The following is a 23968-nucleotide window of genomic DNA, read 5'->3' as shown; positions in this document are numbered from 1 at the left end:
AAAGTATTCGTTTGTTTTTCATTATGTAGTCCTTAAAACAAACTTATTTATTCATAGAGTAGTTGTCATTATCAGTTATCTTTATCTATTTAGATTATGACGATGTTCGGGATCTGTTTTTCACCTCGACGCTCGCGCACGCCACGGGCAATTTGTATGTGGTGTGCGCTAGCGTCGAGGTGAAAAACAGATTTCTCCCATTATAATCAGTTTGTGTGTCCTATCAGCCGCGTCCGTCAAAAGGCTCTTCGTGGCCAAGCGCTCGGTCTCTATTTCAGAGGCGCGTGCCGCGTAATTCCATTCCCTGTGGTGTTGTTTTGCTGTGCCATCTGACGGATCATATCAGGACAGCCTCTTTAGCTCGCAGCACGTTGACGCACGCGACGGAGTAGGCCTATATAGGATACGGTGTCACAGACTGCATGGAGCAGCAAGCGCCTTCATGGAGCAGCAAATGGCGAATTGTGGGAGGCACTTTTTATAACCAATCATGAATGTTTTTTTGACACAATGTGTAGCCTACCTGAATCAGGAAAAGCCTCATATGCCGCGATGTGTGGTATTTGAGAGATATATTGATTGCGTTGGTTGTGTTATGTGATGATTATTCAAAGATATTTCATAGGACGTTTTATTGACGATTTCAATAGTGCAGTCAGAATTGCATTTAATGGTCCGATTTTAGACACAGATACACTGCCCCTGCTCGTTCTCGCCTAGTCTTACATTAATTCTAGTCGGGTTCTATTTGGAAGTCAAACAAGCTCAATAGTGATACAAAGGTTTAAATGGGGAAGCTTGTTAACCAAACACATGTAGAGGAATTCAAAACAGGCGAGAAACACCTGCTGTGCAAATGCACTTAACCCAGAGTAGAAACCAAAACAATTTTAACTGCAATTCATGGCAAAGCAAATATCAATCAAATAACACACAATTACAAGCACAGGCTGACACATCAGTAGTTTAGTGGAGGGTGCACTCAATACATTTCATAGTGAAACAAATGCATATGAAAACTGATCATAGTAGACTATACATTGAGTCTATCGAGTAGAATAAAGTATGATTGAACTTTTACCTCAACGGATTAGATATTTGTGATTTGAAATAATTGCTCATCTTCATCACAAGAACATAAACCCACTAACATTAAAGGTCAGAATTAGTTGAAACTGTACCAGTTTCTTATATAATCTCTGACTGCACTTTATGCCAGCAATCCTTATCGTCCTCTCTGTATTCGACAAGTACAGTCTGGTAAAACAACAGGAATAAGGATAAGACGAGCTGTCACAGCCTCTTTGAAACAATGGTTGTAGAACATTACAAAATGCGCGAACCACAGATTGTAAGGTGAGAAATACTTCCAATTAGCTAGCTATGTACATGACAGACATTTAACACACACGTTCACTCGTACAATTTATTATGGAGTCACCCTCATTTTTGCAACTCAAGGGGGTAGCTAGCTACTTAGCTAGTTAGCGTATTGAAAACAATGAAATAACTGTTTGCATTTAGCAATGCTGTGAACACCTGATTTACCATCATCGGGTTGACAACTATCGCTGGCCTAATGGATGTCATGCGAATAACTGACACTGACAAGCACTCATCACAACATTTGGTCTGAATGTTAATTATAGTAGTATAGCTAGCTATTGTCATGCAGTTACCTATAGTCGAGATCTTCCCATGTTCACATAAATCCTGTCTTGTCCGAGGCTGTCCTGTGTTTTGGGTATTAATGCCAGCTCATTCCAACCAATATTCACATGACATGGCAACACTATCAAGTAGTTATCACTGCATACCGGTAAGAAACATATTACTAGTTGGCCTACACAGTCAGTACACTGTACAGTGTGTGCATCATTGCAGGAGAAAAGTAAGAATGTATGTAGGTAACACTTTGAATACATTGATAATGCTGAATGTTGTTTTCTTATTCATGAAGATCTTGATGTGTTGTCTTAATGTGGGCTCTTGGGCTGTCTTAATGTGTTTCCCCTTCTGTCTTCAGCTCCCAGAGAATCCAAGCAGTTAACACCAGTGCAGCCAATGGTCTGGATGGTTTTAAGGCAAATGCAGTCTTCCAGGAGATAAACAAAAAGCTTCAAGAGGTAGAGTAATGACTGTTGATCTGTCAGTTATCCGTTTCATATATTTAGGGATTTCCTCTCATTGATTCCTCAATATTCAACTGTCACTTGGCCCCTTCGCAGTTCCCATCTTCCAAATGTTTTTGTGTCCCCTGCCATTTTCAGGATGCTCTCTTAGATTTAATCATTCGTTATAATAAAGTGTAGCAATTCTACTGCTGTTTCAAATGACTGAAATCAGGAATTTTGGAATAGCCAATGTCCTGTTGATTTTAGCTGTTGATATGACTTGGTGGATTTGTGTCTCATTCCAGGAAAGTTTAACCCTTTCCCCACCAACCACAACCATATTGAACATCTCTGGGGAGGTAGTATTCATATTGATACTGATATACTACATTAATGTCACTTATCACATAAGTGACTCTCTTTTCACTTCAGCTGCAGCACATTTGGGTCTATTCCTGGAAAAAGTGTTCCCTTATTTAGTTTTATATAATCCGATTGGTACACTTGAGAAACTGGTCCTGACCTCATAGTAGAAACATCACAAGCTGGATGATGCTGCTATTTTTGCACTGACTCAGCTTTGTGTAAATCCCTAAATGAGTGGAAAATACTTTGGTATTATTATGTTAGTGATGGTATACAGACAGAATAACATTTTCCATAAGAACTTATGATATTCAAATTCTGGATATGTGCAACATTTCTATTCTAGGAGATTCTCCTGTCCTACTTTCGATTTTCCGTACCTTTTGTAATTTTGCCAGTGGTGCTGAAGAATTGGAAAGAAAAACACTGATGATTAGAGGATGGATTAAGAAGAAGACATACATATTGATTCCCAAGTGTTCCTAAGTGATGAAGCGAACTCAATACAAGTGGTCACATGACCAATTAACATAAGTTAACATTACGTTATATCAGATATATCATGGTTAATAATGATTGATAATGCTTTGCTCATCCCTGTGTGACAGATAATCAATCATATCGGATCCTAGATTCCATTAAGAATACCCAAAATGCAATATTTTACCATGCAAACATTTCTAAAAACGTGTTTTCGCTTTGTCATTATGGGGTATTGTGTGTGGATTGATGGCAAAAAATGATGTAATCAATTTTAAATTGAATCTATAACACAACAAAATGTGGAAAAAGTGAAGGGGTCCGAATACTTTCTGAAGCCATTGTACATGTGATTTTCTATAAAGTTGTTGCACATAATTCTGTGTTTCATGAGAATTGCATATCCTAATTATGACATCTACCTGCTTGTGTCTTTGAGCAGGATGGAGAGCAGTTTGTTAAGAAGATTGGAGGGGTTTTTGCTTTCAAGGTGAAGGATGGGCCAGATGGCCAGGAGGCAACCTGGTTTGTGGATGTGAAGAATGGCAAGGGTTGTGTTCACAATGACACAGGTGAGAACTGTAAACGGTGTGTTACAAGTCAAAATAAATATATAAAGGTTGGGTTGGATGGACATGAATACAGTATGTATCAGACTTTTTTTATGTATCATGATATGTTATGATTCTTTTCATTGACCATTATACATTTTAATAAGTGATTGTCAAGTGTTTCTCTCTCTTTCTTTTTTCTTTCTCTCTCATATTTCACATTGCAGTAAGATGTGTGTGATGATAGAGATACTTTCCCCGAGACATACTTAGCATGACATCCACTTACATTTTCTGAATCTGAATCTCCCACTCCCTTTCAGAAAAGAAAGCAGACTGCACCATTGCAATGTCAGATGCAGATCTGCTGGCCTTGATGACAGGGAAGATGAACCCCCAGACAGTGAGTGGGGATTGAACAAGCTATGTTGTATTACTCCAGAGCTTTACAGTCCTTAATCTTACCTACTTTAACACTATTCTGATGTGTGCCTGTTTGAGAGATGGTGTCCACATCCTTTTAATTATTTATTATTTTCTTTGGGACTAGATTCACATCCTTATTTGTAAATGTAACCTCAGTATCCAGCAGAGCGGATAGCTCCCACAAGGTGTCGAAAACGGCAGTCTGCGTGGATTAATCCAAGGCACAGTGGGCAGTATGGTTAGGGGGTATAACGGTAATACGGTATCCCGTGGAATTTGAAAATGCCTAGTGTTTTTTTCATCAAATTTCTGCTCTATTATCCATCAAACTGCAAAATTAAGCGCTGTTGGTGAATTCACAATGTGTAACAGCGCCTCTGCCAGCATAGTCGGAGAAAGTATTACTATAATTTCAGGAGTGTAATTTTTGGAGTGTTGCACATGACCTCTTCCACCGAAGGTTAGAGATGGAGGAAAAAATGATAACTAGCGCTAATGACTTGGTCCCTAAAAAAATTGCCACTGCTGCTATATGGCAGAATTTCGTGTTCCAATCTGACGATAAAGGACAGCCTGCAGATTTGGAGGAGGTTATTTGCAAGTTTTGCATTAAAAAGATGACGGCTAGATGGGAACACTAATAGGAACTAATCTACACTCGCACCTCAAACTGAAACACCCATTAACAGCTGCACGGATGGATATCTGTCTGTATCAAGTGCTGCTGTCGGGTTCAGACAGCTATTCGCTGACAACGGATATGTGGTCGTCAGTTAACATGACACCATACATGTCGTTGACCGTCCATTTTGCCACACCAGAATGAAAACTACAGTCAAAACGCCTACAGACTAGCTTTTTTTCAGAAAACCACACGGCGGACAACATTGATGCACTCGGCGCGGCACTTGGCACTTGGATGCGAATAAACTCTCGGCCATAACGACTGACAAATGCTGCTAACATTGCACCCGCCATCGGGGCCGTGAATTGGCGATGGTTCAACTGTTTTGGCCACAACCTCAATCTGGCGGTGACAAACAGTGCAGGGCAGAGCGGGCCCTCGGAGTCTGCCGTGCCGTTACCGCCGCCTTCTCTCACAGCTGGCCTCGAAAGAGAGCTCAAAAAGAAGCAAGTGGAATTAGGACTCCCAGAGCATAGTTTCATAACGGTAACTAAATCAAAATGTTATAGAAAAATAGGGTTAGGCCATATGACATGAGAAAGGTTATATTATTACGAATGCAGTGTGTGATGCTTCTTATTAAGCTATCATATTAATACGTTTTTCAATGTAGATTAAATATATGGAGCAAAGACAGCCGCCAGCCCCCGCGACGTTATTTTTGTTTTTTATTTTTCGTGGCAATACCCTATTTTTCGCGGTAAATTTTTAGGACGGTATAACTGAAAACATGGATACCGCCCAAGCCTAGTGTGACTTTGTGAGAGTCCGACTTCCACAACGCACGACCATATCTATTAGGGAAGTCTCCCTGAGGAGTTGCCTTCTTTGGACGACGTCTCCAGATCTGGTTGTAATGAGAGCCATGTTTTCTGTGGGAGAAAGTAGGAGACACAATGGTAATTAAGGAAGTTGACACACGCGCCTAGTTTGCGGAATTAAGTCGAACCTTGTTACGAACAGTGCGCATATTTTTTCGCACGAGGTGATTGCTTCGTCAAAACTAGCCAAAGGCTGGGTATGAAAACTGAGTTACTCAATCTAGCTGACCGTCCAAGTGCTAGATTGAGTAACTCAGTTTTCCAACGCGACGGTCCTAGCAAGTTATAAACCTGTAATTTGAGGAATTCTCGTCAAGCTAGCAGGAGTTCAAAGTATTCTAAAGAATTGCAAGCACACAAGTTAGCTTTTAAGTACGCTTCAGCAGTCAGCCTGCAAGCGTCACTGGCCTGTACTAGGTATGACTGAATAAACGTCTTCAGCAAATAGGTACACAGAGCGTGTGTCCCATAGTGAGGGTTTGAAACGAGTCGACTAAAAGATATCCGTGGTTCTTCTCGTGCGGCCATAATTATTGTGTGAATTGAAGTCCTCAACTAAACATGTTTATAGGGTGAAATAATGTTTACTGCATCTTATATTGAATATGCTCTCTTTTTGCACAAGAAAAATAATATTTCTGTGCTATCCAGGAAACCTATTATCTGCAATGATTATAATTTGGGCCTTTCTTGTCCTATGCTATACTGTAGTAACCACAATGTTTCATTATATAGTCTGTTGCAGTGGTCACTCAGTAACTTTTGACCCTTGATCCGGGACTATTCTGTACGGTTCTTGTCTAAAGGCCACTTTTCCTAGTGGATGGCTGTATGAGTTCTCCGAGGACACCTCCAAGGATTTTTCCAATGTCTCTCATTGCCTAGAATGTTACATGTTTAGTAAGAGACATAGGCTCGGTTAAGTTTTGCTTTGTGTTTTTGATACAAAAGCAAGGACTCACATTTTCCATCTTGGCAGATGTAAGCGGGAACATCTCCACACCATTTGACAGGAGAAGATTTGGCTATGAGAGGCTTTGTTAATCTGGTTTCACCTTCCCTAGTGCTTTTTTCACACACGCTCCGTTTTCCTAGCACTACCTCTCTGTGCCACGCACAGTCCCCTGCCTTCACATAAGCCTTTGTTGCTGCTGCTGCCCCACTTTCCAGAGTCAAGTTAATCTTTTCACTTTAACCCTTAAATCTTGTACTGCAGCCCAATGCAGCAATTATTTCCATTCATTTTGTTTTCAGCTTTTCACTCCTGAAAATAGAGGAGCAGAAAGAAATCTTTAGATTGACGTGCGTTCGTGATTAGTGATATTAGTGACACTCTCTTCTCTGATTCACAGGCGTTTTTCCAGGGCAAGCTGAAGATCACAGGGAACATGGGAATGGCCATGAAACTCCAGAGTCTGCAGCTGCAACCAGGCAAAGCCAAGCTCTGAAAGATAGGGGTTTACAGGCTGGGGTTACCTTAGCCCTGGTTTAGGATCAGCTTTTCATATCCCAGTCTTAACCACTAGGAATTAGACGACAAAACTGGTCTTAGACCAGTGCTGAGGGGCAACTTCCACCTATGAAGCCTCCCAAACACCAGCCTCCCAAATTCATCCTTGTAGTGTGAGGGGGCTTCCATGCCATAGTGAGGGAGTCAACCCCATCAGTAAGGATGAAGAGGAGGATGGACAGGATGATCAATGAAGGAGAGACTGTTTTCCTTATCTATCTTAATCTCTCTAGACTTGTCTTTTATTTGTATACTAATGAGCAGACACACTAGAGAGAGATACTGTAGGTGTGCACATTCAACAGATGTAATATTAAAATAAGTTTGATTTATTATGAGTCAGATGTCATTGTATAAAAATAATGTCATTAATCATGGCCCTCCCGTCTGGTGATGTTTAACCTTCATCAGTGTGTTTAATGTGTGTTGGAAACGGAAATATCTCTTTGGAAATTTGGGGCTTTGTAAATCAAGTCGTGTCTGTTTCAAAGTTGGGCAGAGTCATATCCTGTTTAGTCTGTATGAGAGAAGAGATAGAACAGTCAAGTGCCTCTCAGGTGATTAACTAGGTTATAATCATGGATAACCCTAACCCATAATCTCTGTTACTGAATGGCTCACTAAATGTGAGCATGGTCTTTGTCAATGGGATTTCAGCCATGCTTTTGTGACTTTGGCTGATGATTTCTACTAAATAAACATGTTTCCTGTTTTAACAGACCTTTTGACTCTTGGAATGATTGTCTGAACACTTGGTGACCTGATGGTGTCCCTCTCCTCCCTTTAGCTATTTTTCAGACAGGAAATACAGGATGGCTGAACACAAAGAGATAGTCAGGGATGCTGGTACCTGCTGTCCACTCAACAATACTCTCTTTCATGCTGCTACCTCAAACCCATGGCTCAGGTTAACTCTTAAAAGACACATAGAGCTGGATTTACAATAACATACATTATCTGTAGTGCTGAACCCATTTTCTAGGGCACACTTTTCATGGCTTTTTTGATCTCATGCTTATGGTAGATTTATGGATAATGTTGATGAAGGGGAGACATTGGCCAGATGGCCGAACATGACCTCAGAGGTTTATTTGTGTGAATGGTGGTGTGGTGTATTCACAGGAAATAGAAGTTCATCCTGCCACTCCTCCTGGGTTGGAACTCTGTCCACTGTAGGTGGGCTTGTGTTGAAATGTGTCTCTTCACCTTTCCCAATGACCTGATGCCCTGCTGAGGTCTCAATATTTGTGGGCCTTTTTTTTTTTTCCCTTCATGTCACCTAGCGGACAGTGCTTGATCACTGTACTTGTGGCCCCTTGCTTGGTGTGGCTCTGCACTTTCCAACATACCCCAGTGGCCTGGTTCCACACTGCCACGCTGTAGTTTTTCCTTTGTAAATGTGAGTGAGCAAGAGTGTGGCTAAAACACAAATCTGTTAACGAGCTCTGACCCAGATTCCATTGCAGCATTGGCTGGGCTCTCTTAGGTCTCCACCGGGGCCAGCTCTGGAGTCAAACTAAAGCATTTCAAGTCTCTCCACACCAGTGACTGCTTTTCAGATACTTTGCCTTTTCAACAATTGTTTACAGTTCTTATGCCTTGGAGTGAGGGAAGTTTTGAAACATGTGTTTTACTTTTTTACTGTTCCTAGTTATTGAGGGGATTGTTCTTGGTCATATATTGCAAAATTTTCATCACCAATGAATGAGGCATTTGAAGTTTAATGTTTTTAAGTACTCAACAAAAACATTGCAATTATCAACCTCCAACCAGAGGCAAATTTGCATAACTAACAATTTAATAATCATAATGATTGCTGTTCACAATTTGAATAATGTACTAATTGCTGTTGTCTTACTCAAACCTGGACATAATACATTCTTGATGTTGTGCAAATCTATAAAATCTGCAATGACATAAAGGTGATTATCAGGAAAAGTTGAATGTGGAGCGCTTGGACTTCTGCATCTGACTTTTGAAGGAGTTTACGTCCCTTTAGACCAAAAAGTGTATTTTGTTCTTTTCAAGTAGTAGTAATTAATTCATTACCTTATTTCGAATTCTAACCATTTTTATTGTATGCAGCCTGTATGTACGATTCAAGGTTATCTATTCAGTGGATTACTGGATAAGGAGACTCTTAATTAGATTCTAAAAGATACAGCTATGTAGATGGGGTATTTAGTAATCTTCCTTGACCTGCTATTAAGCTCTCTCAGTTCCATTTTGTGTGCAACAAGGTGCCTTATTAAGGCTAAATGCAAACAAACATACTCTAAAACAGAAAGAAAAAAAACTTTCCAAAATGAAAAAAATCAGGCTGGTATTTTCTGTCTGTGAGCTTGGTTTAACATGGAGGGATAAGATGGGAACAAGGCAGCTGAGAAGCCTCTTTGGACACTGTACACACACACTCACACCAGGGCGGGACTTGGAACATCTCTCTAGGTCAGCTCCAGCGTGGGTGTAAATGAGAGAGGAGAGCCAATCTCAGATGTTGTTTTTGTTAAAGCCTCCTTTTCAGGCTCTGGATCTGATTTCACATCTTGCCAGGGACCTTCCAGGAAAGGGGGATTTGCAAGCAGTAGTTTATAAGTTATGAAGTTCACAGTCAACATGGCTTTTCCCTACTGTCTGTCTCAGAGCTTTGTAACAACATTCTTATGATACAATATTAAAGTGCATGTGATCCGGTAAATGTGAAACAGGCCAGGGGTTTTGTGGTGAGTATGGTTATCCTGGGTTAAACAAAAGAGTTCTGTTATTTCCCTTGTGTTGCCACCTATGAGTTGCCTTGTACCTCAACAGATTTATTGACCTTAGTAGAGGTGGACCTGACTCAACTGATGTAGATTGGACAGGAAAAGCTGCTCTGATATTGGTCCACACATTTAGAAACAACTAATACTCCTATTACGAATACTAAACAGAACTCAAAGAGAACAAGAGCAGAGCCATAATGAAATGTTATACCTAAGTACGAGAGTGGAGGGATGATTCCTGTATTTGCTCTTGTATTAGATCTGAGACCAGATTCAAGGCTTGAGAACTTATGGATCAACTCAACCCTGAGGCTGCAGTTCAGCAGACAGATGTGGATAGTGAGTCAGATTCCCCTACTCTACCCTAGGTGACACTCTTTACCATACACAGGAGACCTCACTTCACATCTTGTTCCAGCATGAATCACTCTCCTATATTTACAGAAGTTGCAGTTCCCAAGCAGATTTCTCACTATGTTGTTTTAAAACATAAGATTGTGCCAAGCCAGCATTAAAGACACATAATTGCTCAGACTTGTACAGTTAACATGAAGTGCAGCATATTGCAACGGCACTCCATTTTTCATGTAGGAGCATAATCAGAGACCACTCAAGTAATCTGTTTCAGTATTGGCATCTTGGCTGACTTGAAAATAACACATGACTTGTTATGAGTGAGATGTTTATCTTATGTGTATAGGAAACTGCTTCTCTGATGTATGAATCCTCATCAGATAGGGCTGAATAGTAAGGCAAATAAAGGGGAAACTGAGACCCTCCACAATGTCTAGAAATGTTGAGTACTGCTGTCTATTGTCACACGTTGGAAGCTTTTCAAGGTCATGATACTACTATCGTTGATTGCTTTTTAGACCTGAAATGGAAGGGGATAAGGCAAGAGAGCTATACTTCACAATGCAATATTACTCAAGTAGAATGTACTCTGGCTATTTGGAATGTGGATTGACACTGCAAGGGGAATTAACACAATTAGTGATACAAAGACATTTTTACAGAAAGCAGATGTACAAACATAGTGCCTTATGGGAGGTATAGAAAGAGAGACATACAAAACGTGTGAGCTATTAGATCATATCCTGTTGCCGATTTTAGCAGACACTCTGATTTCCTGTCTTTATGAACTGTAAAATCTCATCTTGCCTTTTCAGACAAACGGAGATGACATATGTGATGCTGTATACATGAGGTACTATAAATACTGTTTGAAACCAAGAGTGCTGTACGTTTAGAAAACGTTGCACTACCAACAGTTTTATTGCTATGCCTGCCTGATTGTAATGGCTTTTTCTTTGTAGACGACTCAAAGAAATCAGAGAATGTATTATTCAGAATATCTATTGAAGTGATATGGCTTTTTAGTGCATCCAAGTGGTTCTGGTCCTGGCTGCTCACTTTGATTTTAAGTTTGAAAGTTCCAGTTGAATCAAAAGGAACATTAGAAATGCTGTTTTCTTTCTTGCTACAGCAAAAACTAATCACAACACAAAATTAACGCGTTGCCATATTGGGATTGGAAAAGACCTGTCGCAGACTATGAAAAAAAAGTAGGAAAAAAAGCAAAGAATTTGGGCTTTTGGCACTCCTTCAGCTCACAGTTTTCTCTCTCACACTCTCTTCCATTCCCTTCCCTTCTCTCTCTCTCTCTCCCTCTCCCTCTCTCTCTCCTTCTCTCTTTCCCTTTCTTTCTCTGAACTTTCCCTGTCATACTCCCACTTTCTCTCACATCTGGAGGGTATCTGGAGTGGCTGTGGTTCCCCACTCCTCTTCTCCTGCTATGGGACTGTCTTTAGTTGGACTGGATATCAGACTTCATAGCCTCCCAGCTAACCTTCGTCAGAGAAGGTAAATAAATGCATGCTGTAAATTTGCTGTAAAACATGAATATGTAAGTATGTGTGCATTCATGCTGCTTATGTATTATGCTATTTTTAGATTATGTTGGGATGAAATACAAAATCAGTCAATTCCTGACGTGGAATGTGTGAACAGATTCTAATGTTTTCTGGACTGTATATGGACTGAGTAATAAAGTGCAACCCAGCATTATAGTTGTAGTAAATAGTGGTAGCAAATCTCATCATAACTCATGAAAACTTTACACACAAATACATCATGGAAGCACTAGCACGAATGGGACTGTAAGTTCATTCCCTTGCAGTGTACGGTTGTGTTTCTAAAGACTGCAGAGTGTATTGGAGGTGACAGGAGAATTGCTGTGTCTTTGTGAGCCTTATTGAGTCATTAGGTTGCTTTGAGTTTTTTTGGTGTCATAACTCTGTTTTGTTGTAGGTTGTGTAAGTTTGAATGTCTTTCCATGACACAGTCATCTTGTGCTTGTGTGTTTCTCATTTTGCTATCGGAGACATTTGGCCTGTGTGTGTGTGTACGTGTGTCTCATGGGTCTATCACAGGCTCTTGGCTGGTGTTGTGGCTCTGCTCCTGAGAGGGAGAGGAAAAGCTGCTCTGATAGATGGATGGCTTTTAAAGGTTAGTCATAATAGCTAAGTGCTGTTTGGAATATGTCCATCAGCACCGGAGGAGATGGCTAGAGAGTATTTTCCTGGCCTTCGGGCTATGTGACTCTTTTAGTGTGTGACTTTATTGTGAAATAAACTTCATAGTGCATATGGACCCATTTACTCATGTTATTTCATGCATATATTTACATTGTGGAACATGACCTAGGTTTGGGAAATTAGCATTAAAAAGGTGAAGCTTTTGAGATACACATTGATAAAGGTTCTGAATAATACATAAAGATACTCAATAACATAAAACGGGAATTTGTTCCGAAAGCAAAGTCATTCCAAGGAGCACACATCAGCACCGTTGGCTGCTCTCCCACCGCTCCTCCTCTGGTGCTCTTCTTAGCTGCCTTTTAAGTTCACAAGAGTCCCATCGGGTCATCTTGATCAGTTGGCAGCAGGGCTGATTAACTAACACCGCTCAGGTGCTTCCAAAGTGGCTGACTATGACCCTGCGTGGTCATGGGAGGTATCGTATGGGGAGTGGCAGCCATTTTCCCTCTGCACAGCCCCCTGTGTCACACTGAATTGAACTAGAAATTGAGTATGGCCATGTCTGAAATTTCATACTGTGACCTATTTAAACTTTTTTTTTTCAGTATGCAATATTATTAAATTTAGTATACTCAAAATGCCAGGTTGGCATACTAGATTCACCTTTCCATGTAGTATGAATTTACTGCAGTCCTTTCTGATTTTAGTCCCACATCAATGGAGCAGATAAGGGAGGTGGGCAATTGCGAAATTTAACCAATAACCATGAACAACACAGTTGAATTACAGATGATGATTTCTCAGTATGAATATAGTATGTGTGTAGTATGTTGAAATGTGCTGCTTACTGAATACATTTTACTAAACAGTAGGCTTTAAATAGAATGTAATATGGTTAGTATGCAGTATATACTTGAAGTAGTCATTAGGTGATTTGAACTTTCGGACATGCCCTGAATAAGAGAGTACATACTATAACATGGGTGTTGTCCTGCAGGTCTAAAAATACAAAATCAGTTCTAGGGATGATAGAGAATAGTGTGTGGAGACAAAATCCACAAACAAAAACAAAAGGACAGAATGGTTTCTCTGTCACTGAGAGACTGTCACCCTCATGGATTATGTTTGTTCGTGGCCTTACCAGTCCTTGCAGGTGGTAAGGAGAACGCCTGGCTCAGAACTCCAGGATTGAGTGCACTGGGCAGTGGAACTCCAGACAAAACAGAGGAGCAAGAGCTGATCCAGCTGAGCGCCAGGAGGTCTGTTGTGCGAACAATGTAAGCTGCCCTTAATATATATTTTATCTCTACTCACTGATTATACAATTGTTGCATAATATGTTATAGTGAATGGCATGACCCAAGTGAGGATCAAACTCACAACCGTCCACTTGCCAACTGCCTATGCTAGCTACTGCCCCAAGATATTTAACTCCCTTGGCGGAGATGCTAACGGCCTTATACAGTTACAATATATATATTTGATAATACTGTTTTTCAGACCAATCTTAGAATTGGTGCTACTGGTTAGCTCAGGTAGCTCAGACTGTTCCAGTGGACATGGCCTGCCCCAGGGGGTCTCTCCTGCAGGCCCTGAGTGTGCTGCTCCTGGCCTGGGCACTCGTGCACTGCCAGACCCCTCTGGAGCCAGAGGAAGAGGAGGAGGAGGAAGAGGAAGAGCTAATGGAGGAGACAGAGACCTTCACGGTCGAGGCGGAGACTGAGACGATATTCTGTCCGACGGACTGCAGCTGTACAGCAGAGGGGGCTGTGGACTGTGCTGGGGTTGATCTCACTGATTTCCCCAGCGGGCTGTCTGAGAACACCCGTCAGCTCTCCCTACAGGTGGGCAGACACACCCAACACGACTCACCCGCTTTGACTGAACTGAATTGGAATTGACCCCAACACTGATGATGACCTCAAGTACACTCCTTCTAATAAAGTCCTACTGTTTCTTCTGTTTACTCCATCTTCTCTTTGTCTCCTGGTCTCAGAATAACCAGATTGAAGAGGTAACCACTGAGGACCTTTACCGTCTGCACCAGCTGGAGACACTCAATCTGCAGAACAACCGCCTCACCACACACGGTAAAACCAGAGGGAATAAAAGATGCATGCCATTTACAAACGCTGTTTTGGTCCCAAAAAGTGCTTTCTAAAATGCAGTGTAATACCCGACACTCGGTTTGTATACAAACATGTTGTTTCTGGCCAGGGGTGTTCTAGGGGAGTGGACTCAACGATTTTCAACTTTCTGTCTCTGGTGGCCACACAACAGCTAATGTCTGACACTGCAAATCCATTTTGGGGGGTTATATTATTATAAGGGAGGATGTCGTTGTTTGAAACTGCTCCTTTTAATGATTTAATTTAAAAAAATATTAGTTTTCTTAATTAAAACCAAAGTGGTCTAGTTTGTCTTATGATGATAAAAGATGTCTTAATTTAAGCTGAATCACATTTGTATACTTTTGTGTGTGTGTGTGTGTGTGTGTGTGTGTGTGTGTGTATGTTTTCAGGCCTTGAAGATGAAGGGTTTGAAGTGCTTGAACAGCTTACTTACTTATACTTGGCAAATAACAAGGTGAGTCATACTCAGAGTTTGAAGAGTTAATTTATATTTTTAAGTTATACAATTTTAACTTGGCATAACTGTCGATGCAAACATTCTTTAGGTACATGTTTTCACTCACTGTCATTATTGAGACTCCTGTATTATTTATACATCCATGACTCCCAGAGTTACATAGACTGCGCTGGTAGGGTTATAGTGCAGTCCTCTGACACCATATTCACACCTCTAGTGTATATATATTCTATTCCCATTGGAACCATCAAAGTGATTGTTTGTTATATTCTGTGCACAAACTAACTGTTCTATTATTTTTCTGTTCTGTTCTATTCTATTCTATTTTGATGTGCTAAATATGCGCCAGCTACTGCTGTTGCCAGTGAACTCAGCAATATCCATTCGCCTCTCACACAGTGTGTGCCAGCTTATGCTTGTAATCACTTCCAGTGTGTCTGTGCCATCTGGTCAGATCTAAAATGGCGCTGGCATCCACGCCTTTTTGAGATAGATAGAGAGAGATAAAGAGAGAATGAGAGATATGAAGGGAGCAGTAGGGGGGGGGAGACAGAGAATGGACAGATTTGTCTTTGACTTAAAAGGGATGAATAGGCAAGGGGGATGCAGAAAGAATGGGGGATTTTTAAGTGCTTGCTAAGCCTCAAAGACACCCATGTTGCTTTAATCCATGAACCATGTTGCAAAGAGAAGCTCTAAACCCAAATGAACACAAACAATTAAGCTTGCTGCTAGCAGTTTCCCTTATGTCTCTGTATATCACTTTGTACAATACACTTTTTATTCAGAGCAGTGACTAAAATTAATTACCCATTTTGTGTTGAGAGTAGTGCAGTCTGCCATATGTCAACAGTGTTACTCTCTCTTGGCAGATGGAGCATTTATGAAATGCACTGAAGTGTTCATTTGTATTGGTACAATCGTCAGTGTTCCAAGGTCAATTAAGAATGATTGGCTGTGTCAGTGTAAATGTCCCACCACTCTAAGGCATGTATGACTGGTGTAAGAGGAGTGGACAGAGGCAGGGAGAATAGTAATGTTGTTTTTACCCCTAGCTCACCTCAGCACCAAAACACCTGCCACCCTCACTGGTCAGCGCAGATTTTGCTGCTAATCAGCTGACAAAAATCTACCCGTACACATTCGGCCAAAAGCCAGGACTGAAGTAAGAACATACGTGTGTGTGTGTGTGTGTGTGTGTGTGTGTGTGTTTGTGTTTGTGTTTGTGTTTGTGTGTGTGTGCGTGAGTAGATATACAGTAGTCTGATTTTGTCTGATAACAAACTTGCTTCGTTTGCAGAGCAATACATTTATCCTTTGCCCTATTTCAGACTCCTAATATCAGGCTATTCTTTATATGTCCTAACCTCACACCAGGTCTGTCTATCTCCACAACAACAAGCTGACAGACGCAGGACTTCCAGAACACATGTTTAATGGTTCTGACAACCTGGAGATCCTCATCATGTCCAGCAACTTCCTACGCTTGGTCCCTAGGAACCTGCCCTCTGCCCTCCACCGCCTCCATCTAAAGGTATACACCAGCCTCAGCCAGTCAAAACCTGCCCTAGCAGTGCCCTCCCTAGTACAGTACCACTGCAGAGTCCACAGGAGAGCCGCCTCCATCCTCAAGGACCCCACCCACCCCCAGCACGGACTGTTCACACTTCTACCCTCAGGCCGGAGGTACAGAAGTGTAAAATGCAGGACCACCAGACTGAAGAACTCCTTCTTTCCCACTGCCATCAGGCTCCTAAACAACCCATAGGAGATTAATATAACTTTACTACCTCAAATAACTGAATTTTCCAGTTTGCACATGCATAATTGCACTGCTACATTTGCACTGTTTTATTATTATTATTGCTGCTATTTTATTTTATGCCTTAAATGTTGCTGTCTTGTACATTTTGTTTAGTATATATTGTATATTCTTTAGTATTGTATATTTTACATTGGTTGGCATTCTGCGGACAGCAAAGCAATAATTTTGTTGTACAGGGAAACATGTTTTCTACTGTGCATATGATAATAAACACTTTGAATTGAATCTTGAACCAATACCAAGTGTCTGATTGTGACATTATTGTGACAATCACATCTGATTAACGCTTGTGTTTCCGGGTGAATAGACTAACAAACTGGAGAAGATCCCAGCTGGAGCCTTTGACAGTCTGTCTCAACTCAGAGAGCTGTACCTCCAGAACAACCTTCTGACCAACGATGGCATGGACAACGAGACCTTCAGGTATCTAGAGGTGGAGGGCGGACACTCAGGCACATAAACACACTCCACTGAGTGCAAACAAAGCCCTTTACTCTTATAGTACAATCCAGTGTATTACAAGGTACTCAAGAAAAAGGTGTGTCAAATTCTAGGAGATGTTGTTCCAGGAGATGTATTCCATTTCCTTCTCTTCCTTCTCTCACTGCACACAAAACCAGTTTGACCCAGTAAGCCCTTTTGAAATCATAGGGAGTGAGAGAAGTGAGTGGTCATAGATTATGCGATGACTTCACCACTCCCCCCATTAGAAGAGTGATGACTTCACCACTCCCCCCATTAGTCAGCTGAGCAGCCTGGAGTGCCTGGACCTGTCCAACAACAACCTGAGTGTGGTTCCTAAGGGCCTGCCTCGCAGCCTGGTCCTGCTCCACCTGGAGAAGAACTCCATCAGCAGCATCCCCGGAGACGCCCTCACCCCCATCCGCAACCTGGAGTACCTGCTGCTACACAACAACAAGCTCCGCTCACGTTCCATCCACCCTGCTGCCTTCCAGGTACCCCACTGGCCTTTAACTACAATGCTATATACCATTGTTTCTGAATACTATTGTAGTATTTTAGTATTTGTTAAACATGCTATAACAGCCCTTGCATTAGAATGTGTTCATGGATGAATCATGATTTGACTTCTCTCCAGGGCCTGAAGAAGCTCCACACCCTTCACATGTACAACAACCTGCTGGAGCGTGTCCCCAGAGGCCTGCCCAGACGGGCCAAGACCCTCATGCTGCTCCACAACATAATCTCTGAGATCGGACGCAATGACCTGGTCATGCTCTACACCCTGACTGAGCTCAACCTCAGCTACAATCGCCTGACCAGCCCCAAGGTGCACCGTGAGGCCTTCAGGAAACTGCGTCTGCTGGAGACCCTGGACCTGTCTGGGAACGAGCTCCACGCACTGCCCCTGGGTCTGCCCCGCAGCCTGCAGGTGCTCAAGGTCAAAGACAACCAGCTGAACTCCATACCAGAGGGGGCGCTGTCCAGCATGGCCAAGCTAAGAGAGGTCAACCTGAGCTACAACCAGCTGAAGCTCAACTCCATCTACCAGGGAGCCTGGCTGGAGCTCAGTGCACTGACGGTGAGAGTGAGAGAGGTTATGTTGGTTGGGGTTTACACCTTCTCTGTGTAATATGAAGCTGCAGTGACTGGCTACATCTCAGACCTATCTGTTCCTCTAAACAGCTCTCATCGTTTCAGCACAGCTCACTCTTCTAATTGTTAATGCTGGCTGTTCTTTCAGACACTGGACCTGTCAAGTAACCAGCTATCCCATGTTCCCTCTGACCTGCCTGAGTCTCTGGAGTTCCTGTACCTGCAGAGTAACCGTATCAGCAGTGTCCCCACCACAGCCTTCGAGGGCACACCTAACATCAAAGGCATCTTCCTACGGTGAGGCAGAACACACACACATGCACGCACGCATGCACGCACACACAAACATACACATACACACACACACACACACACACACACACAATTAAACATTTACCAACAACAGTTAAACAATACCTTGTCAGTGTATTTAGACACACTCACTTACAACTTATTTACACATACAAGGTAATTAGATCACAGCTAGCCAGAATTCTCCTGACCCGTTTGCTTTTTCAAGCCCAGCACTGTTCTGTTCCCTAGCATTGTTTTTGAATGATACATCTCTGGCCTCCAATCAGCAGTCAGTTCATCCCCCATTTAAGTGTGTGAGTAAGTCCTTTTGATTCATGCCAGCTGTATGACATAGGAGTCAGTGGACAGGGGCTAAGCATCCCCAGTGCTTTCATGGGTTAGGGTTGATGGTTCTCTCATCCTTACATAAGTTTATTTTCCATTCAGATCACTCTCAGTGTTATGTAACAATTGCAGGGGAGTGACATTGAAGTTGTTTTACTATTAGACTGCTGTAATCAAAAATCTCCAACACACCTACAGCATGTTAATTAAACCATTAGATTTGTTTTTGTTTCAGTCAGAATCAGGTTGGATTAATGCATGCAGCCAACACAGGATAAGACCATACAAAAAGTCACCATTTAGTATGGGTTCAATGGTTGTTGTTTATCTGTTCTCTTCTCTTTGGGAACCTATGCAGATTGGAACACCTGGTGGTAAAGTTTTAGAAACACTCCCACTGTGTTTAGTTCTGTTGTTTGTTGACTTATGCCCTCCTGCTTTTTACTATTGATCAATGACTGACTGTCTTCTGTCCCCTCTGGCTTCTTTCCCAATACTCTTCACCGATTTTCCTCATCAACTTTGCATAGTGGCCACTGATCTGGATAGTCACAGGTCTGTTGGAGTCTGTTGTCACCATATTGCTTCCATCTCTATAGATGTATCAAGTCATTGGTCAGCTTGGAGGGTAAACCATTCAAGAATATTAGGAGGACTTTGCCTTGGGTATATGGTCAGAAGGGTTTAGGACTTAGAACCCATGCTGGCTGTTTCATTGGTCATATTTACGGGCCCTGATCCCATCCAGGCTGTTGTGCTCTTCATGCTGTGCTTAGCAGCTGCCGCCACATCAGTTTGGATGTTGTTTTTTCACCAAATCCTCCCACAGCTGGGAGCATCTGCTCTGAGCCAATTTAGAACTGCTGGAATGTTTTCCTCAATGGGGGAGGGGGATTTGTGTGAGTGTGTGTGAGAGTGAGTGAGTGAGATAATGATTATGCATGTGGTTGTGTGTAACACATGAAGTGAATGAGAACGTTTTAATTTAAAAAGGGCCGACTTCACTTACCCTCTACCCTCTTGATGGGCTACAGTACAGGGACATCAGTGTGTTTACCAGCTCTGTTGAATGTTAAAGGGATACCAACAGATGTGTCACACTTATCCCAGCATAGAGAGCGGTAATCGCAAGTTCTGATTGGCTTGGACTGCACACCGTGCTGATTTAGTTACCCAATCTCAACATCTGTTTTGTGTACACTACCTGTTGTTATGCTCCTTATAGCCCTCTACGTGTTCTTGATCTCTTCAAATGCTGGTTCAGATTCATCACATTCTGAATTTCAGCCTCTGAATACTTTGCACCATTTGTTATGTTCAGAGAGCCTGTACTGTTCATATACATTCCTGTCTAGAAGCTAACTTGTAACCTTTGATCCCTGTCCCTATGACCCTCTAAGGTTCAACCGTCTGTCTGTCAACTCTGTGAAGGAGAGCTCCTTCTCCCACCTGACCAACCTGCAGGTGCTGGACCTCGGGCCAGCCAGCACTGGCCACCCTTTAGGACAGGAAGAGGAGGTGGAGGAAGAGGAGATGGAGGATGATATTTAGGAGGGATTTGCTGTATTAGATTGTACTGGACATTATTTGGGCAAAGGATGTAATGGCTCAATTGTAAAATGTAAATTAAACTATGAATGGAAGAAAGTGTTATTTACCCAGTTGCATAGTGGTGAATGGCGGATGCACATATTTCTGGTGCAGGATACCAGTTTACTTGTTTCTATTATAGGGGGTGGGGGGCTTTGCTTTTCTGTGCGACAGATGCAGTTGCATATGGGAGCTTGAGTCTTTGTCTCTGACCCTTTTCTGAACCATCTGACCATCAGGTCTAAAGCAGTGGACATTTCTGCTTGACCATGGGAAGGGCTCTGATCAGTGTGGATGGCCCTTGGGCCCAGACTTTCACTATAGTGGAACCAGGAAGGATAAGAAACTGAGACCTCTAATATGTTGATCATACTGTAAGGGTCCATTATCTGTCTGAAGTTTACTGCATGCTGTGTCACTTTGTGACACCAGTTGAGGTGTGACGCTTTCTTAACAGACTGTTGACGACAAATTGTACTGTTTATGTCAGTTCTCGTGAGAGACACCTTAGTTGTGATGAAGTGTCATCATCTCATATGCGCTGCTGATATAACAGCCATTATGTCATCCTATGTCAACTGTACTACAGTATATGTATAATGACATGTCACAAGTTAAGCGTCAGTCTTTCCTCTTTCAGCCTACCAAGAGCTTGATCCATGCTGCTAATGCCTTGTTTTAATCCAGTCTTGTTTTACAAAGATAAAGATTGCAAATATAGATTCATATCATTGCCATGAATGCAATGTACTTGTATGTGTTTTGCCATAGCATTCATAGGCAAGGCCTTTTCACAGTAATAAATTATTTTGAAAAGTATTTGAAGATGGTCTCTTGTCTCATTAAACCATTGACATATTTCATTTAGAAAACGTAAACCAGTATCAAGCATCTAATATATATAAAATGTTTTTTATTATAATTTATAAATAAAAGTTTTTATATTTGAGTTTCAAAAACATTGCGCAAAAGGAAATCATGGCAGGCTAACCCCCCCCCCAAGATAACACGTGCACACCCCCAGGGAGATCAGAGCTCTGGGGTCAGCCATTGTCAGGTGCCTCTGGAGCAGATAGGGATTAAGTGCCTTGCTCAAGGGCACAACGGCAGTGTAGGCACCTTAAATATGATGCCAGCAACCCTCCAGTCACCAGCTCACGTCCGGCTCCATCCTGGGATGGAGGGTGGGGATCGAACCACCCTACCGATTGCTGGCCGGCCTCTCTAACCTCTAAGATTCCTGCCGCCCCAACAGATGTGAAGATACTGTAATGTTCCTTTCACAATCATTTTCAAGGGGCAGTTTTATTTTCTTCAAGTAATCCATCTATTGATATGAAGATGGCTGGAAGACATTGGTATAGTACTGTAGTGTGCCCTGGAAGAGAACCACTAGACAATTCAATATCCTCCAGGAAAATCTAGAGAACAGATAATGTAATGTGTGTTATATTCATCCTTCACCATTTCAAGTCAACTATAATTAATACAATGCGGGCGTTACGGAGAAATACCATAAGTATATAGGACAAACCAATTACATCCAATTGTATCTGGTCAACAAGTCTCTTTCACATTGGGCAATTTGTTCCATGTATGAGAGGGTGCTTTGAGGCAGAACAATTACTACACCCCAACCATCTCCCAAGGAGCATGAATGCCCAGGTTGTTATGCAAAGGCGCTCTGCGTCATGCTGCAAACAGGGGTGAATTACTCACTAAAGAGCAGCCACATTCTAATGACCTGTAAATCACCAAGCTCTGTGAGAGAGACGTGAGAGCAGAGCGCGCACAAACCCGGTGCTTCCTGTCCAATTAAATGCCTATTCCTGGCAATTATGACTGGTAATATGGCCAGTACGAAAAATACACATTGGAAAAGATAAAAGCTTTGACAAAAAGAGAGTAAAGAAGAGTAAAAATACCACAAAAGTGACCAATCATTTTGGACAGAGTGTGTCAGTGTTCATGTCTACCAAGACAAAATGAATAACAAGTAAACCATAAAACAAACAAACCAACCAACCAACCAACCAACCAACCAACCAATCAATATTGTATTCATTTCGTCCTTTCTTTTTAACATTACATTGTATATTCACCTTTAAACAATAATCATCTTAAACGGGACAAACCGTAAAATACTATGACCCCACAATGTCAGTATAGAAAGAGAAGCTTGCCCTGCAGAGAGTGCAGCGTGGTCTTGCATGATCAGTAGAAATACAGTATTTGACTGTTTTGCTGTGAAGGTTGCCTCTCCCTGCCCTCATTGTATCAGCCCAGCACCACCAGCTTTGTTAAGGCAAAAAAAAGAAGAAATGAGAGGAGGCGGGTTTGCTTACAGATCAATGGGCCTCAAGTCAGACCTCTAGTTACTTCCTCTCTATTTTCTGCTCTGTTTTATGACACAATCTGTATAATAGCCTGATTGCAGTAGTAAGAACCACAAGCCTTATTTACATGGACAATTTTCTCTTAAACAGATATGTTGTACAGGAGGGCAAAAAACATAATTTATAAATAATATAAAATTAAAATATCAAAGACAAATCAACCTCAAAGAATGCAAATATTCACAGGTATGTACACTTTTTTCTTTTTTCACAGCCCTAGTTCAAGAGGGACCATCTGCCACAGCATGTGCTCATGGGTCCACACAAACTCTCCTACGAGGGCATATAGGTGGCTGTTTGTGTTCTGTAGACCACAAGCACTGCAGAAGCAAAGTGTGCCAACAAATCAGTCATTGTGCCTCCTTTTGGCCAAAGAAAATCCACTGTCACAGCACTTATTGTCCCATTGAGCGTTGTGTCCATTTTAACCTTGTTGAGACCAGGTTTTCCTAGTTCAGAAAGCCTGGGGAAATCCTTTGCAGAAAGTAGATACAAAGGGGTGGAAACCTGTTTAAAATGTGTAATGCCTCGCAGCATGTTAAACCAATCAAATACCTTGCTTGAGTGGAACAGAATTCAGTTTTTCTTCAGGTTTTTCTCCATTTTCGTCAATGTTGCAAGCTAGCATAGGCAAGAACTCTCTGCAAAATAGTCCTACCCAGTTGGAAAAAAAGGACACATAACAAGCAACCATTCTATGGGTATGTGGAGGGAGGGTTCTTGGAATGTAACATCCAATGAAATTGCGAGCACATTCTCCCATCGCTCTGTCCAGTTCAATCCAAGCCGGAATGGCTAATCTAAAATTCTACAAAAGAGATGTGAGGACAATGCGATTTGGAGGTATGGCTATGCAAGACTATGTCAACTGAAATCCTCTCCAGCATGTTACTGTCAGGTGAAAGAGAAGACCACAATCCACCAGCCATACATTATGCTCTCTCTCCCTATGGCCACCATCCATGAGAGCACAGGAGTCCTATCACAGATGTCACATTTCTCACAATTAATAATACAATTTAAAAAAAAATGTTTTTTGACAAACAACAGGAAAGATGACCCATCCTTCTCTGTTCATCCGTCCCCAGTGAGGCGTTGGCTTTCCTTTGTGGTGAAC

General features: G+C 41.9%; 2 protein-coding genes across 2 annotated transcripts; both read left to right on the top strand.

Annotated features, from left to right (window-relative positions):
• Window positions 1-1244: 1244 nt before the first annotated feature.
• On the top strand, window positions 1245-7674 carry scp2b (sterol carrier protein 2b). Its single transcript, XM_083671062.1, has 5 exons — window positions 1245-1356; window positions 2027-2126; window positions 3403-3532; window positions 3835-3914; window positions 6796-7674. Exons 1-5 carry the CDS (start codon window positions 1313-1315, stop codon window positions 6889-6891), a joined length of 450 nt encoding a protein of 149 aa, XP_083527188.1. The 5' UTR covers window positions 1245-1312; the 3' UTR covers window positions 6892-7674.
• A 6140-nt stretch (window positions 7675-13814) lies between these two features.
• podn (podocan) lies at window positions 13815-21244 on the top strand (the record flags this gene model as incomplete). The annotated part of the gene is made up of 10 exons (XM_083672275.1): window positions 13815-14099; window positions 14252-14345; window positions 14777-14841; window positions 15900-16009; window positions 16222-16378; window positions 16977-17092; window positions 17412-17625; window positions 17769-18212; window positions 18375-18523; window positions 20266-21244. 10 exons carry the CDS (start codon window positions 13815-13817, stop codon window positions 20414-20416), a joined length of 1785 nt encoding a protein of 594 aa, XP_083528401.1. The 3' UTR covers window positions 20417-21244.
• Window positions 21245-23968: the final 2724 nt, after the last annotated feature.

This window comes from Argentina silus (genome assembly GCF_951799395.1).
Source record: "Argentina silus genome assembly, chromosome: 6".
NCBI lineage: Eukaryota > Metazoa > Chordata > Actinopteri > Argentiniformes > Argentinidae > Argentina > Argentina silus.
The sequence above is the reverse complement of the archived record's forward strand: the minus strand, read 5'-3'. Positions and strand labels throughout refer to the sequence as shown.

Excerpts from the sequence above, each read along its gene's own strand:
- scp2b (XM_083671062.1), top strand. The coding sequence starts at position 1,313 with ATGGTTGTAGAACATTACAAAATGCGCGAACCACAGATTGTAAG. Across the intron at positions 2,127-3,402 it reads TAAACAAAAAGCTTCAAGAG|GATGGAGAGCAGTTTGTTAA; the intron begins GTAGAGTAATGA and ends GTCTTTGAGCAG. Across the intron at positions 3,915-6,795 it reads GGAAGATGAACCCCCAGACA|GCGTTTTTCCAGGGCAAGCT; the intron begins GTGAGTGGGGAT and ends TCTGATTCACAG.